Genomic DNA, 17,757 nt, shown 5'->3' on the forward strand with positions numbered 1-17,757 from the left:
ATGGTTCATGTAGTCAGCAACCAGGGATTTTTCGACCTCTGTCAAAGATTTGGCTGCCCTCCAGAAGACACGATGTGCTGTCTGGCTGGTCACTGGCTTAAGTTTGTATCTAAAATCAGAGTTTAAACAGTTTATTAAAATGAGATGTATAAACACTTCTTATCTGGGGCATAAGACAGCTATGAGTAGAAGTCTATATGAGGTGAAATTAATCATGGTGGTTTGCTTACTTACTGTGCAGACGGTTCAGGTCATTGGAAGCATTGTAGATCGGCATCCCCGTCGTGGAGACGAAGAATCGCTCCTGACCCTCTGTGTCATCTCTCTTCCGCTTCTTGGAGTTGAGGAGTTGGGGCCGCACCCTGGTGTAATATGTATCAAACCACTGTTGACAGAGGAAAATAGCAATAAAGATTAAGTTCTGCTTTGAATAGGTTGTCATAGGAAACTTGAACTTTGAACTTGAACCTACCATCTCCTCTTCCTGAGTCAGGGCAAATGTGGCCACCTGCTGAGCTGCCGTCTTGTGCTCCTTCACGCCGATGACAGCGTTGCCACGTGTGTCCGTTACCCTTAAAACCCACTCCTTTACCTGCAAATCAAGGGATAGCATATTGTTTGGTTACAAAATGTCAAAAGATATTAGAACCAATTAAGACAAAAAAGAGCACAATAATACTCACAGTCATGTGCTCAACCACGCCAGGTCGCTGGAGGTGTCTTGGGATCTAGTGTTGTGGTGGTCAAGACCGGTCTTGGTCTCGAGACCGGTCTCGAGACCAAATTTTAAAGGTCTTGGTCTTGTCTCGGACTCTGAAGCATTTTGACTCGGTCTTGTCCCGGACTCGGGATTTTCCGTCAAGACTGTTCGAGACCAGCACTAATTCCTGCTATTTTTAACCTTTTTTATAATGTGATAATAACACGGAGAAGAACGGGATAAAACAATCCTTTATTCATTATTTAATCCACCCCGTATAATGACCACAACCTTCCTTAATGTGACTGTGTGTGTGTGTGTGTGTGTGTGTGTGTGTGTGTGTGTGTGTGTGTGTGTGTGTGTGTGTGTGTGTGTGTGGCTGCGGTGTCAGTTTGGACCGCGGAGCGCAAGGGAGAAATGAACTAATCACCGGTAAAAATCCCAGTAAAACTCCAGAAAACAATCACCATGAATAAATATTATCTCCCTGGTAAAGACAGTAGCTCTACCAACTGGTAAAATGATAAACTGGTGATATTACAGCCTGTGAAGGCTGGATAGGTGACGCACTTACTCTGCTTCTGGGTCCTAGTGCCAGCCGAGCGGTGAAGCCTGTTCCTTTTACCGTGTTTACTGAGGTCCGTGTGTGTTTAATAAGTCCTTGTGTGTCCGTGTGAAAGTCTGCATGTTTATGCATCTGTCCATCCACTCTTTTCATTATATCCATGTCTTTTAAGGCTTTATTACATAATATCGGCTGTAGTCCGGGCCGCCGCCATCTTTTTTTTTTTTTTTTTTTTTTTCTCCTTGTCTGCACATGCTGTTGAAGGTTAACACTACAAGAAGTGCAATCTTTTAACAGCAATGCATATTTTATTATTGCAATTAAATAAATGAATTTATTTCATTGCATAATTGTGACCATCACCAGCCCTCCCTAGGGAAGGGTAAATACTTTATTAAAGGGAGGATGTAAAAGAGAGAGGGCAGTGTTACACCAGGGTGAGGGGGGTGGGGGGGGGGAGTTAACAGGGAGGAGGGATACAAGATAGGAAAACGAATGGGTGGGGAATAATCAATGAGTTTCAAGTGATGTGATGTGAAATTGTGGTTGTGTATATTGTGCTTATTGTTGTGTTATCAAGCCAGTCTGGTGACCAGTGTGCGGCTTAGGAATAATGATGGTGGCTGTGAGCAGAGGAGGAAGTGAGTGGAAGTTACATAAAACAGGTATTTGGGAACAACGTGTCTATGGTTGAGCCCAGTATGAGTGTTATCCCACAGCCCGAGGCCAGTGCGTCCATGACAAATGTGATTCCAAGAGCCGCTACTGCAAAACCCATAAGCCGCCCCCGGGCCCGAAGAAGCAGTCGGGCCAGCAGAAAGAGCGAGAGATCTAGGGGCCCCCGGCGACCACCCCACGGCCAAGCAGCCCCCCGAACGCCCCCAAGGTCCCAAGCCGAGAGGCTGCCATTGCCCCCCCCATACACACCCGAAAAGCCCCCAAGGAGCCAAGGACCCAGCGCACCACGCCACCGACTCCAACCCCCAACCCCCAGGCCCCCCAGCCCCCCACCCCCCCACCACCACCCACACCCCCGCGCCCAGCCCCCCGAGGGGAGGGCCCAGAGAGCCCCCCGCCCGAGACCCCAGCGGAGGAGCCAAAGCCCACGCCCAGCAGACGACCAGAGCCACGCCGAAGGGGCAGCCGGCGGGCCCCCGCCGGTGAGCCCAGAGCCAGCAAGGACCCGACCCCAGGCCAGGAGGACCCGGAATGGATGCAGCACCAGGAGCAGCCCGCCCAGGGCGAACGACCACACCCCAAGCCGCATAAGGCACCAGGGGGCCGCTGGGAGTCCCCCCGCCGGTCCCCAGGCACCCCAACCTAGCCCCCCCGGGCGCCCCAGATGCTGATGTCGCCCGCGCCACGAGCTTCAGTTCTTTAAAGCCAGGGCCCCCTCCAGAGGCCAAGCCAGACCGCCCCGCCGGGATGTGGCCCCCTAATTTAACCCCGACACTCTGCCTCACGGGGGACCGCCCAAGCAGGGGCCGCACCAGAAGGTATGCAAGGGCGCGGCACGCGCCACCCGCCCCAGAAGACCCCCGCCAGGACCGGCCCGGCCAGCCGGCCAAGCACCCCGGGCCCCAGGAGCACCCCCAGGGACCAGGACCCCCCAAGGGCAAGCCCCCGGGCCAAGCCCCCCGGGACGCGCCCCCTACCCCAGCCCAGGTCCCGGCCACAGCCCAGCAGGACCGCACAGCCCCAGACGGCACAAGGCCAGCAGCCCAGGGCCCGCCGCCCCCTGGACAGCGCAAGTCACAGGGCAGCGCACCCCGCCGGCCCGCGAGCAACCGGCGACCCCCACCGCGGGGACGGAGGCACCCCAACGGCACACATCCAGCGCGGGACAGCAGCCCCCAGCCAAAGATGCCCCGGACCCACCCACCAGTCCGCAGATGGCAGGACATACCCATCAGGCGGCCGAAAGCAACCTCAACCATCGGAACAGCTAACGCCGCCCCCCCAGTAAACAGCATCATCCCGAGGCGCCAAACAACCCTGCCCCAACCCCGGTGAGGACACCAGCACCCCCCCAGCACACCCACCCCCCAAACCGGCGAGGCAGGCCGCCCCGGGCGCGCACACCGCGGGGCCCGCCCCCAAGGCCACCAGGAGACAAAGCAAGCACCAAGCCACACCCAAGGGGGAGAGGCACCCCCGCGCCCCACCCGGCCGACACAGCCCGGAAAGACCCCGCAAGGAGAGACCCCGGCAAAGCCCCCCCGAGACCCACCGCCACGCCCGACCGCACCATCTTGATGTGCTTTTACTCTATGCAGTGGCCCAGCCACCAACAGAGGGGCCAGGCCCCCACCGGAGAGGCCCAAATATGTGTACCAACCCACCACCCTGTTATGGTGCCTCTCCATTCCCCAATGGAGAGGCACTTCCCGATCCCCTGTGTGAATGTGTGTGTTTGGTGAATGTATGGGGTGTAATTAAAAGAAGGGGGATGGAGGGGAGCGGTGCTCCCCCTCCAGCCTCTGTGGATTTATGTGTATGTGGTGTAATAGGCCGGAGGGTGTAAATGATGATACACCCTCCGGGGGGTGACATGTTGAGATGCGATTAAAATTGGAGGGATTAGTAGGGCAACTAGAGGTGGGAGGGCCGCCCCCATGCCACTACATAGTAACACAGGTGGCGGCCCCCTCCACCCCCAGCCCCACCATCCAGCCCCCCAAGGGTTGGGTATTGGTGTGTGGTGCATTTTCTGAGTGAGCCAGACCAGCTGGGAGTGGGGTGAAGTGAACATGTAGGAGGCCCGTCCAGTGTGAGGCGGGCCACGCGAGAGGGTAGATGGCGCAGACGGGCAAGTGGCACTGCGGGCCCCGGAACAGCACAGCCGGAGACCCCCCCCCACGGCTCCCCCCCAGACCGCGCCGGCCCCGCGGAGCACGGCGACACCCCCCACCCCCGGGCACAGCCAGGCACCAACAACATCCCCCGGCGCCCCAGGGGGCGACCCCCGCCGCCCGCCGGCCCGGAGCAACGCCACCCCGCCACCAAGGGGAGCGGCCGAGCAGGGGGGAGGCCCATGCCCGCACCAGGGCCAGCACAGGCCCACCCGGCGCCACGATACAACACTCTCCACCGGGAGGCGGCCCCGGCCCCCCCGACGAGAGAGGACGCCATCCACCGCCAAGCAGGGCCATCCCGCCAGCCACGGACCGGCAAGCCAGAGTACCGAAGCACCCCCAGCCCGGAACCGCCCCCCCACACCAACGGCGCCAATAGAGCCCCCCCCCCCCCCACGGAGGCAATCCCCGACGACCCACGCACCGGCACGAGACACCCCTCCGACGCCAGCACACCCCGAACAACAGCGGGCCCAAGGCCACCAGCCCCGCCCCGCCCAAGGCTGCGCAGCGCCGCCACGAGCCGCGGCCGGTCCCCGGGCAGATTGCCGGAGAGCACCTCCCCGGACACGTAGCCCAAGGATCCGCCCCCGGGGCACCCCCGCCCCGGAATCGCGCCCACGGCGCCCGGTGCACCCAGCCAGCAGACCAGCCAATCCCAACGCGGATCCACCGGGCGAGGAACCACGCGCCGCGCCCCCGCACACCCGCCCAATACGACCCCCGGGGCGGCCCCATAGTACCCCTCACCCCACCCCCTAGCCATAACGTCCACACCCCGGCCATTGCGGTCGTACAAAAAGCCCCCGAGGGGGCCCCGCCTGGCTCGTCGCGCAAGCGACATCCCTAGCAAAGGTGCGCCCCAGGGAGCCAAGCCAAGGACCCGCAAGGGCCGACGGAGCAACCCACAGCCACACCCCGCCACCCAGCAACCCAGGAGGCAATCGCCGACCCCGGGCAGCAGCCACCCCCAAAGCTACCCCCACCCCGGATCCCCCCGGACCGGAGCCAAGGACCCCACCACCCCAGGCCTCCCAACGAGACCACCCCCCAGCCAACCCACCCGGCACGGCACCGCCCGTCCCCCAGGCGGGAGCCACAGCCCCCCCACCAGTGCCCCAGGCCAACGGGAGCCCCCCAAACCCAACCCCACAGGATGGCGGGCGCAAGAGCAAAGGAGGAGGAGGGGGGGAGGACGAGACAGGGGGACAGGGAGCAAGGGGAAGGAGCGGCAGGGGAGCACGCAGGGCCCCAGCCCCAGAGACCAACCAGATGCGCATGCAAGGGGCAACGGCGCCAAATCAAACAGCCCCGGGACCCCGTGAACACCCAGAAGGAATGCACACCCGTGCTGAGGCAACAAGGCACCCCGGCAACCCACCCCAGCCATCCTGACCAAGACCACCCCAGAGGCCCAAGGCGGCCCCGGCCTACAGTTGGGCTAGTGCGTTAGTAAAGAGTGGTGCTGGCAGTCGCTTGCAGGCTAGATCATCAGGCTTTTAAAAATTTAGATTTAATGCAATTAAAAAAGGAGTCCAACGCTCCTCAAAGCACGTTATTTTTTTTTGTTTTCTGAGAGCAGACATCTTTTCCATGGAAATAAATTCTGTGAGGAGATTTTGCCATTGGTTTATGTTTAAGGATTTTTTGTCTTTCCAATTTAGTAATATTGTTTTTTTTGCTATGGCTAGTGCCGCAAGGATTGATTGTGATTGGTTTGCTGGAGGTTGAAGCATTGTCAGGTCTCCAATCAAACAAAGATTTGGAGATAAAGGAATTCTGTAGTCCAAAATGGAGGACAGTTTTTCAGTGATTAGAATCCAAAAGTGTTGAACTGGGGAGCAAAGCCATAAGGCATGTAAATAGGAATCCGCTGTATTCTGGGTGCACTGAGAGCAGATGTCTGTTGCTGAGAAGCCCATTTTATGCATTTTCTGTTGGGTAATGTGGGATCTGTGGAGGACCTTGTATTGAATTAGCTGAAGGTTTGTGTTTTTTGTCATCTTAAAAGTATTACAACAAATTTCTGCCCAGAAATCAGTGCTCGGGGTGATTGAGAGTTCGGCCTCCCACTTCGCGATTGGTAAGTAATTACAGTTAGTGTTCGAAAGCGCTCTGTATATTTTTGAGAGTTTTTTTGATTTTGTTGAGATTTTTTTCATATATATAGCCAGTTCTGGAGGTTGTAACGTAGTTAAGTCTAGTGGAGTGGTTTTCTTTATTGTCTCTGTTACTTGTAAGTACTGTAGAAAGTTACTTTTATTTATATCGAATGCTTGGGTTAGATTGTTATATGACCTGATCTTGTCATTTTCAAAAAGGTCTTGGAGATGAGTGATTCCACTCTCTTCCCATGTCTTCAGATAGAGTGGTGTTTTTTTATTTTTAAAGTCGGGGTTGTGCCAGATTGGAGAGAGTATACTAGTTTTTAATTGGCCATTTGTGATGTCCAGGGCTTTCCACCATGCAGTCAGTGTGGAGGCAATTAGTGGGTTTTTAAAGCAGTTGTGATGTTTGAGGGTCGCAGTGATAAAAGGGAGATCAGAGAGTTTAATGTGTTTGCAGTCTAACTGTTCTATTTCTAGCCAGGTGTTGTAGTATTCTTTTGGATTTAGCCATTCTGTTAAATATAGTATTTGGTTTGCTAAGTAATAATGCATGAAATTAGGGGCTTCTAAACCACCCTCGTCTTTGTTTTTTTGAAGGGTTGAAAGGCTTATTTTAGGTTTTTTATTTCTAGTATAGAATTTTGTAGTTGTAGAATCTAATCTTTGAAACCATTGTTTTGGTGGTTTCAGTGGTATCATTGAGAACAAGTAGTTTATTTTTGGTAAGATTTTCATTTTAACTGAGGCTATCCTGCCAAGTAGTGAGATGGGGAGATTGTTCCATCTCCGCAGATCTTCTGTGACTTTGTCCAACATCGGATCATGATTTAGTTTAATTAATTCATTTAAGTTTGGTGATATATTTAAGCCTAGATATTTAATTGTATTTGTGGTGGAGGGGTGTTGTGGATTTTGGTGTGCAGGATTCCAAGAGTTTTTTGTCAAAGGGAGGATTGATGATTTTGTCCAGTTAATGGAATAGTCTGATAATTTAGAGAAGCTGTTTATTAGATTAAATACTTCCTCTAAAGAGGATTGCGGTTCTTCCAAATAGAGTAAAATGTCATCCGCGTAGAGATTAATTTTGTGTTCCAAGATGGATGAGTGGATTCCTTTAATAACAGAGTTCTGACGTACAGCTGCTGCGAGAGGTTCAACGAATATTGCAAAAAGCAAAGGTGAGAGTGGACAGCCTTGTCTGGTTCCCCTCTGCAGTGTGAAGCTTTGGGATGTTATTTTGTTTGTGGTTACTGAGGCCTTAGGTTTATTGTACAGGGTGGAGATCCATTGTATGAATGATTCTCCGAAGCCAAATTTGCCAAGGACAGTTAGGAGGAATGACCAGTTTACTCTATCAAATGCTTTTTCTGCATCGAGTGACAAGATTATTGTTTTCTTTTTAGAGTTCTGTGCCATGTTGATCACATTAAACAGTCTTCTCACATTGTCTGTGGAGTGTCTATTTTTAATAAAACCTGTCTGGTCTTGGTGTATAATTGACTGTACTACTTTCTCTAACCTAGATGTGAGTGCTTTGGAAATAATTTTTAAGTCTGTGTTAATAAGTGAGATGGGACGATAGCTTGAGGGTAATATGGGGTTTTTGTCTGGTTTAAGTAACAATTTAATGTTCGCTGTATTCATGTGACCTCCTACATGCCCTTTATTTTTGATCTCTGTTACTACTCTGAAAAATAGTGGAGCCAGCATTGACCAGAAATGTTTAAGGAATTCAGCAGGGAACCCATCTGGACCTGGTGCTTTGCCTGTTGACATGCTATCTAAAGCATTTTGTAATTCTTGTAAGGTTAATGGTGAGTCTAAGGTGGTTTTCTGATCTATAGTGAGCTGTGGTAGGTTTAGTTTATTAAGAAAGGTTTTAATATCTTCAGGGTCAGGGTTTAAATTTGATGAGTATAAGTTTTGATAATAATCATGAAAGATGTTATTAATGTCCTGAGGTAAGTTTAAAGTTTGACCTGCGTTATCAGAAATTGCTGCTATAAAGGAATTTTCTTTATTATGTTTGAGCTGATTTGCTAAATATTTGCCTGATTTATTATTGTAGTCAAAGTTTTTGTATCGTAATTGTTGCAAAATGAAGTCGGTTTTTTTAGATAAGATGATATTCAGATTAAGTTTTGTATTTTGGAGTTTTTCCCATAAAAGTTCAGAAGGGTTAGCTGCGTATTCTTCCGTAAGTTTTTTGATCTTTTCTTCAAGTGTTTTTTCTGCTATCTGTTCCTGTTTTTTCTTAAAAGAAGAGTATGATATAATCTTCCCTCTAATGACAGCCTTGCCAGTTTCCCAGAGTAAGGACGGTGATATTTCCGGGGAGTCGTTTGTCAATAGAAAGTCCTCCCATTCTTTTCTTATAATTTTTTCAAATTTACTGTCATTAAGTAATGAAGTGTTAAAGCGCCATAGAGAGGATACTTTCTGATTAGAGTCACACTTCAGGGTGAGGGATATTGGGGCATGATCGCTAATAATTATAGGATGTATTTTAGAGGACATCTTATGTACGATGGAATTATTTGAAAGAAAAAAGTCAATTCGGGAGAAGGATTTATGCACAGGGGAGAAGAAGGTATATTCTTTTTTAGTTGGGTTATTCAGTCTCCATACATCTCCTATTCCAAGATCTTCCATGTAATCCATTAATACTTTAGCAGATCGAGATGGTTTTGTATTTGAGCACTTACTAGATCTGTCCAATGATGTGTTGAGCGCCAGATTGAAGTCACCTCCGATGATTAGAGACGAGTCTGCAGAAAGGTCTGAAAGCTCTGAGAAAATTCTATGGAAAAAATCAGGGTCATCATTATTGGGGGCATATAGATTAAGAATTGTGAAACATTTATTATAGATTACTACTTTGATAATAATATATCTACCCTCTGGGTCTATGACGGAGTTGATTATGTTAACGGGTAACCTTTTGTTGAGAAGAACCGAGACTCCTCTTTGTCTGGAATTGAAACATGAATTATATATCTTGTTAAAATTTGAATCTGTCAGGGATTTTTCTTCTGATTTAAGTAAGTGAGTTTCTTGAAAGAAGACAATGTCTGCATTTAATCTTGATACATAGTCAAATATCTTAATCTTTTTAGCCTGCGAGCGAATGCCACGCACATTCCAAGAAGTTACTGTAAACTGATACATAGAATGAGGTGAGTGTTAGTCCATACAGGTGTGAGCATAAGTGAGAATCTGTGAGCATTTGTGCACTGTGTTGTAAAAAGCTTGGATGCAAGGAAAGAAAGAAGAGGAGACATATTTATCATGCGATAGCACCACGGGGTAAAGGACTGGATTGAATAGGTTAGTGAAAAGCACAAACATACAATGACAACAACCAATATCAAAAGAGTAAAAGGAGCAAGGGGTAATTATAGGAGGTATAGGAGGTGGGGGGTGTTGTGGGTGTTGAGTGAGTGTGAAAGAAAAAAAAGAGTGAGGGGTTCGAGACGAGTGAGTTGACATGAGGGTAGAGAGTGTCCTGTGAGAGAGTACGTGCCAAAAAGTGTTTACCAAAATCTAAGCCAATATGTAGCATACATACAAACATACATACACATACGTGTCTATATATACCTATCCATGTTTTTTGGCCGCCGCCATCTTTGATTATGTCGTCACCAGCGCGTCATCGCCGCGCATCACAGAATGAGTCAAATAACTGTAAAGAGGTCTTATATTAGTCTATTATCTTTTAAAGTGGTGTTTTTTTTTGTGTCTTTAGACTCCAATTACATGTATGTATACAATATGTTCCCCACAATATAAACAGGTTCACAATATAATTAATTTTTATAGTTTCTGTTTCCAGAATAATAATAATAATTCTCAACAAGAACTATTGATTAATTTGTCACATGACTGTTCCAGGGTTTGTTTTATTTAGTTTCACATCTACCTGTAGATCTATGTTTTTTACACTGCTGACAACTTGTTTGTAGTTTTATTTCAGAAAGTTTCACTTTTACAGTTACAGTTGGAAACCTTTGTTAATTGAATATCCTAGTTACATTACAGTAACCAAATTAAACTATATCAACTAAGTGAATTAATAAAAATAACCTGTGTAAAGGCTTTTTCAAACTAAAAAAATATCTTGTGAAATCTGTGACCTGTTAAACCTAAACAACAACTGAAAGAATCAGAATCAAGAATCCTTATTTCTTGGCAGAAATGCTTTTAAACACTTGCTGTACATTCAGCTGACATAAAAATCTTGTTTTCAAATATGTAGAATAATTGTGAATTTATCAGTAGTAGTAGTAGTTGTAATATTTTAGTTAATTTTTTGCAGGCACCTTTTTTGTCCGTCAAATGTATTTAAAATAAACTAAAATTAAAGAGAGAATGTTATTTAACTGTTGAACCTTCTGGCGCAACCCAATGAACTCCATAAAGCCCTTGCACTGCGCATGGAGCTCTGCATCATCACGACTGAGGCTGGTGTTTACAGTGTGGAAATAAAGGAATCTGTTGGAGGAAGTGCAAGGATTGTAAGTATTTACATGTACTGAAGCAAAATACCACCATTGTCTACAAAAGTGTTGATATTATATGGAAAAACTAAAAAAAATGCTATTAACCTTTTCAAGCTCTTCAAGTAGTTCAGCTGTGTTTGCTTTGACAGCTTTGCATCACTGAGCTCACACATGTAGGCCCTGAGCTTCTCTCTGTCCATGACGAACCGCAGGGATGGTGTCTGTGGGTCAGCGTAGTAGAGGTACCTTGCGACGTTGTCCACCTAAAAAAAGAAAACATGTTACATGACATTCTGATATTTGGATGCTTTTGGATAACTTTAGCAGATTTTGAACACTATGGGACTAATTTTGTCAATTGTGAAACATTATTAGAATTATTGTGTTTTCACTCATTTCGCTAAAGTCAGCACATATGATGTTTTCACAGCTTGAGTGAAAATGTAAGACCATGGCATTATGGCTGTAACTTTGCAACATAATAATAATAATAATAATAATAATAATAATAATAATAATAATAATAATAATAATAATAATAATAATAATAATAATAATAATAACAACATGAGATTATATAATATTTTGTATTTTATTTTTTTCATTAAACTGTTGTTTAAAGAGAAAACATGTTAAATGACATTCTGATATTGGGACTATATATATATATTTCATGGTAGTCCTCACCTCCTGTTTAAAGTTCTCATTGCAGAGCTCCTTCTCCAGGTATGTGGCAAAGTCCTTTAGCAGAGGATGGTCCAGGGAGTGCTTCTGGTAGAGGCCTTTGTCTGCCATCAGCTTCCTGTTCTTTCTCTGCCACTGCATGTCTGGGACACTGTATTTTGGGAAATGCATTTTATATAAAAAGACCTGTTATGTTCCAGGTTGAAGAGACACAAGCAGGAAGATGATTCTTCTTGTAGTTCATATATCAAAGGAAACAAAGATGAAGGTAGGACTCACCATTGAAAGGTCTCTCCACTGCTCACAAAAGCAATGTCAGATGAAGGTTCGCTCTCCTCAGGCTCAGCACTCTGTGGTTGCTGTGTGGTTGATGGACCTGGAACTGGGTCGGGCAGAGTTGGAGGGAGTCGCTGCAACTCCTCAATCATCCTATCAATGACAAAGAGGAAGAAAGACACATGTTATCCAGTGGACCTGAATAAGGTACGCATTGTTATGCACTATTTTTATCTTTCATTAAAAGCATTGTGTAAAATGATGTACACTATGTTTACTAGAGAGGAAACATGAACAATGGCTCTTCCACCCACCTTTTGAGGGGATTTGCATCAGCCATGATCTGGCAAAGTCGGCCGTAGTTGAAGATTCTGCCAGATACCAGGAGTGCGTGGGCCTCTTTCTTGGCCTTCTCCACCACTGCATTAATGGCTTCCGGTGTACCATTCTTCATGCAGACACGGCGGAGATGAACGGACAGGGATTCGTTTGTTTTCAAGCAAACGGGGCAGAGGAGATAGTGTCTGTTGGGTTTCCTGAAAAGAGAAAGATACACTCAATGATTTCATTTCAACTGAGAGCAGATCTGTGTGAGAAGCCACAATACTCATACTAATGTACACTAATATTGACTAAATAATATCATTAACACTATTTCAAATTCAACATTTAAAGTAACATTGTTTCTTGTGTGTGTGACAGTCAAAGGGTTGACCTTTTATTTTGAAATAATTTCCTGCTAATTCTTGTTTCCTGGTGGTCTCCCTTCTTTGTTGCTACTCCTCAAGCCAGAGTAATAACATGTGTTATATTGATTCACTTACTTTGAGGAAGACATGTCTGGGAGATGACTCTGAGACAGGAGTAAACCTAAAAAGAGACAAATATGATTAGCTTCACAAGTCCAGGAGGAAAAATGTGTTTCCTGAGCAGAATGTGGGATGGAAAGGTTATTGTTAGAAGAATAATACAACTGAGAAAGAAAGTGTGAGAGTAGCAGAGAACAAGAAGAACTATTAAAAATAGCTTTGGTTCTGGGTGAATCTTCAGCCGGTTCTGTGATGAAGTCAATCCAAGCAGCAGAGAAAACACCACGTCTGGAGAAAAAAAAGCAAAATAAAATATTTACTCAAGCTGGTAAAACATCACATGTGCTGATAATAGCAAAATAAGTAAAAACACAGTCCAAGAATCAAAAGTCTTACCTTGTTCAATCTGTATCCAGAGCAGCAGCAGGAGAAGAAGTGAAGCCTGCAGGAACAGAAGAGAATGAATGTTTGCTACTGAAACAATGATTCTAGGGTGTGATGTGGGAGGGGCCTAAAGGTGTTCTCTCACCTCATCAATTCTAACAAAAGGAGGAGAGAGCTGTTTTTAATCCCATCAACTAAAAGAATAACTTCATAGCAGCAAAAAAACATTTAAATCAGTAGTTTTAATCTTAGTGTTTATTTCATTTACCTGTAAACTGTTTATCTTTGTTATAATAAAGTCATATATTTAATTTGTTACATTTAAACTCATAAAATACAACAAAAAACATTTAAATCAGTAGTTTTAATCTTAGTGTTTATTTCATTTACCTGTAAATTGTTTATCTTCATTATCATAAAGTCAAATATTTAATTTGTTACATTTAAACTCATAAAATACAACAAAAAACGGCAAAAAAAGCTAAATAAAATATTTACTCAAGCTGGTAAAACAGTGTTTATTTCATTTACCTGTAAATTGTTTATCTTTGCAATAGTAATCCTGCTCAGTACGAGAGGAACCGCAGGTTCAGACATTTGGTGTGTGTGCTTGGCTGAGGAGCCAATGGTGCGAGGCTACCATCTGTGGGATTATGATTGAACGCCTCTAAGTCAGAATCCCGCCTAGACGTGATGATACCGGAGCGCCGCGGACCTTCGGTTGTCAGCTCATGAGCTGTTAGAGTCAGCAGTTATTGTGGCCTTTTTTAAATGTGTCTAGTGATGTATTCACATTTATTTGTGTTTGTAAGGAACCTGTTTACACTAAGTTGTGAATTTTTTTATTTAGAGTTTTTATTTATCGTGATAAATACTAGAAATTATCATGATCATTTTTTTGTCAATATCGCCCATCTCTAGTACTAACCACTAAAATAAAAACATTGCAATTGTATGAATTAATATTAATGCTTAAAAGAATAAATAAATTAAAAATATGAAAATGTTTATTTAGCACAGACATTCCAACAATGCACAATATAAAATAAAATAGTTTAACCTGACCCCACTCATACATTAAATAATGTTGTACAGGCCTATAACTGAGCTGTTAGAAGAGTCACATTAAATATTTTATCTAATTAAAACACAAAGTGCATTAAAGTTATTGATGAAAAATCAGCTTCTATTGGTTATATTTATTTCTTTAGATGCACACACAGCTCTGTGTACATGTCTTTAACTCATTGGTTTACTTTTAATCCAATCAACAGATAATCTTCATAACGTGGACCATTTACAGTCGTGATAAAGTTCAGACGTGCACTGACAGCAGAGTTGTGGCACAAATATAACACCATACGTGCCCTGCTTCAGATTGTTGTGTAGAGGTCCCACGGTACTACAGTGTTGATGTGACACAGAAACATAAAACACATGTACTGATCCATCAACTCTGTTTAGAAAACTCTTCAGCTCTGTGAGTCCACGGACACGTTGGTCTGTTTCCAGACAAGCGCACGGTGTCCGCGCTGTTTACGTCATCACTAGATTGTTACAGCTTGTTTTACGTGTTCTTTTGTTGTAGTGAACGTGCACTGTGTGTTGATGCACTGATGCATATTCTGCTTGCTTTTAAAATGTAATCCCTCAAAATAATCCCTTTTTTTATTAAAAAAAAAAAAACATGTAATCTGATTACACATTTTTTAATATACTGTCACAGATTACAGTTACATGTTTTTTGTATCCTGGTTACGTAACACTGTTACTTGTAATCCGTTACTCCCCAAGCCTGCTAATACATAGTGACTACAAGCAGGAATTGTGTGATCAGCTATCAACTCGTCAGCCTGGACAGAATGACCCGCCCACATCCCTTGCTGTGGGCGGGTCTTTGATTTGACTTTGCTTTTACCAACAGCTCGAGTCATGAAGCCAGATGTTCAGCTGTGGTTCTCTCAGGACAGGGGTCTGCAACCTGTGGCTCTGGAGCCTAATGTGGCTCTTTGACTCTATGCAATGGCTCCTTATAGCTTTAAAAAAAATATTGAAATAAATAGTTATTTTTTACAGAGGCTATTAATGATTAATGACAAATAAAATCATGATATAACAATTTGTTAACCTAAAATAAATCAAGTTGTGCAATGACTCAGCACCTTCCTACTTCACCTCCTGCAACACCTACAGACTAGGGCTGGGCAAAAAAATTGATTTAATCGATTAATCAAATTTGTAGATAAAAACAATTTTTAATTAGCAAATTTGAGTTTCAATTAATAGCTGTGCTTTGGTATCTGGTGACACATTAAAAGAGCTAATAAATTTGTTTCACCATGTGGGAAAATGTAATCAGAACAAGGTAATATTAACGTATAATAACGTTACAATTAATACATCTTGGGTTTTCCCCCTTTGTGTTGATTTGTCCATAATATCTGATAAAATATATTTTTTTAAAAACATGAATATTACAAGTTCAGTTAATCACATGAAAGTACATTATCTTACTAAGGGTTATATTACAAGATAAGTAGTTCATTTAGCAAACACTTTTAACCAAAGCAATGTACAGAATGAGCTTTTAGGGTCCTGCCTATGTTACGAGTCCTGGTCGGTGACCACGTTAACAAAGAGAATGTCTGCAAAACACTGGAAAGTACATGAAGAGTGTAGGAGTAGGAACCACACAGCACTCATCTTTTACCAGATTGTGTATATTAATTCTCTTTGAAGCTCATTTCAATGTCCAGTACAAACAATGACAAATTAAGTCAAAATAAAATGCTATTCTATATTTATTCATCTTTTGTTATCCAAAACCATATGTAATTACTGCTTTTTTTTTTTTTTTTTCTCGTCTGCACATGCTGTCAAAGGTCAACACTACAAGAAGTGCAACCATTATGAGACAGCAATGTATGTTTTGTTATTGCAATAAAATAAATGATTTATTTTATTGCTTAATTGTGACCATCACCAGCCCTCCCTAAGGAAGGGTAAGAAACCTTTTATTATAGGGAGGATATAAAAAGGGAGAGCAGTGTTACGCCTAAGTGGAGAGGGAGGGGGAGGGGACTGGCTGGATAACACAACACAATAAGCACAATATACACAACTACATCTTCACATGTCACTCTCACTTTAAAATAATCAACTCTTCCCGACCATTTCCAGCCTTGAGTCCCTCCTACCTGTTTCCTTCCCCCTCCACCTCCCCCATCACCTCCTCACCTAGGTGTATCACTGTCCTGATGGGCTGATGACGGTCACAATTATGCAATAAAATCAATTAATTTATTTAATTGCAATAACTAAACATGCATTGCTGTCTTAAAAAGATTACAGTTCTTGTAGTGTTGACCTTTGAGAGCATGTGCAAAAAAGAAAAAAGGAAAAAAAAAGAAACTTTGACAGGCTTTTATTTTGAAACTACACATCAGAATGTTTTGAAACTTATAGGGTCACATCATGAGGTTGTGTACTACAACCCTGAAGTGGAATGAGACTGTAATAACAGGGTGTTTAAAAAAAAAATAATAATAATTCAAAATCATATATAAGTCTCATATTTGAAACTTTGACAGGCTTTTATTTTGAAACTACACATCAGAATATTTTGAAACTTATAGGGTCACACCATGAGGTTGTGTACTACAACCCTGAAGTGGAATGACACTGTAATAACAGTTCGTTTTAAAAAAAATAATAATTCAAAATCATATGTAATAAGTCTCATATTTGAAAGTTTGACAAGCTTTTATTTTGAAACTACACATCAGAATGTTTTGAAACTTATAGGGTCACATCATGAGGTTGTGTACTACAACCCTGAAGTGGAATGAGACTGTAATAACAGAGTGACTTCTTTAAAAATGAATTCAAAATCATATGTAATAAGTCTCATATTTGAAACTTTGGTGGCCTTTTATTTTGAAACTACACATCAGAATGTTTTGAAACTTATCAGGTCACATCATGAGGTTGTGTACTACAACCCTGAAGTGGAATGAGACTGTAATAACAGGGAGTTTTTTAAAAAAAAAATTAATTCAAAATCATATGTAATAAGTCTCATATTTGAAAGTTTTACAAGCTTTTATTTTGAAACTACAAATCAGAATGTTTTAAAACTTATAGGGTCACAGATTGGGGTCGTGTACTACAACAAGGTGGATTATTATCAGTCTGAACTGAAGTTAGTTTGTCAAAACAGGGACTTTCATCTTAATGTGGATCTGAACTTGTGGGAACTATATGTGACTATATGCTTTTATTTTGAAATTCCACATCAGAAACTCCAGCTACTGTGTTTATTTTTATGTTGGACCAATTATACACACAGATGAAATGTCATTGCCTCAATCTTCTAAGGCTTCAATGTGATCAGAATTAAAATGGTAATATTTCTGTAAATAATCAATAAATTAATTACTTATATGCTCAATTAATTACTTAACTAATCACTTAATAAATTCATCCATCAATTAACAGACTGACTGATTGATTGAATCCCTGTGAAATTGCAGACTGCCTTCATAAGTCTCTGCTTTTATTTTGAAGTACGTCCTCCGACTGCATTACCGTAAAACCGTCAATAAACAGGCACAGTAAATTGTCTGGTGGCTAGAATGACCGAGTATTTCTGAGTGGAGGCTGGCTTGACCACAGTTAACATCTAATGTTTCTAAAGTCCAGAGGAAGGACTTCCTCAGCATCACTGGAACTAAGTGGGAATTATCTCCAGGAGACACAAACATGACATGTTCACGTCTACAATGAGTTTCTAAGCTGAGCTCCTGCTAACAAGAACATGCTCACAGAACATGTGGATACAGTTCCATCACGTGACAAAGATAAGGACTGATTGG

The 17,757-nt window shown here is 43.6% G+C and overlaps 1 protein-coding gene across 1 annotated transcript; it reads right to left on the reverse strand.

The window, feature by feature from the left end:
- Positions 1 to 234: 234 nt before the first annotated feature.
- LOC114459484 (uncharacterized) lies at positions 235 to 12,937 on the reverse strand (the record flags this gene model as incomplete). The annotated part of the gene is made up of 9 exons (XM_028441723.1): positions 12,896 to 12,937; positions 12,515 to 12,560; positions 12,005 to 12,226; positions 11,694 to 11,843; positions 11,418 to 11,565; positions 10,836 to 10,993; positions 10,620 to 10,722; positions 473 to 592; positions 235 to 385 (listed from the first exon to the last, which is right to left on the reverse strand). Coding segments are annotated over exons 2-9 (1,066 nt in total), but the record flags the coding sequence as incomplete, so codon positions are not given.
- Between the last annotated feature and the right edge of the window lie 4,820 nt (positions 12,938 to 17,757).

The sequence above is a fragment of the Gouania willdenowi genome, unplaced genomic scaffold (assembly GCF_900634775.1).
Source record: "Gouania willdenowi unplaced genomic scaffold, fGouWil2.1 scaffold_316_arrow_ctg1, whole genome shotgun sequence".
Taxonomy (NCBI): domain Eukaryota; kingdom Metazoa; phylum Chordata; class Actinopteri; order Blenniiformes; family Gobiesocidae; genus Gouania; species Gouania willdenowi.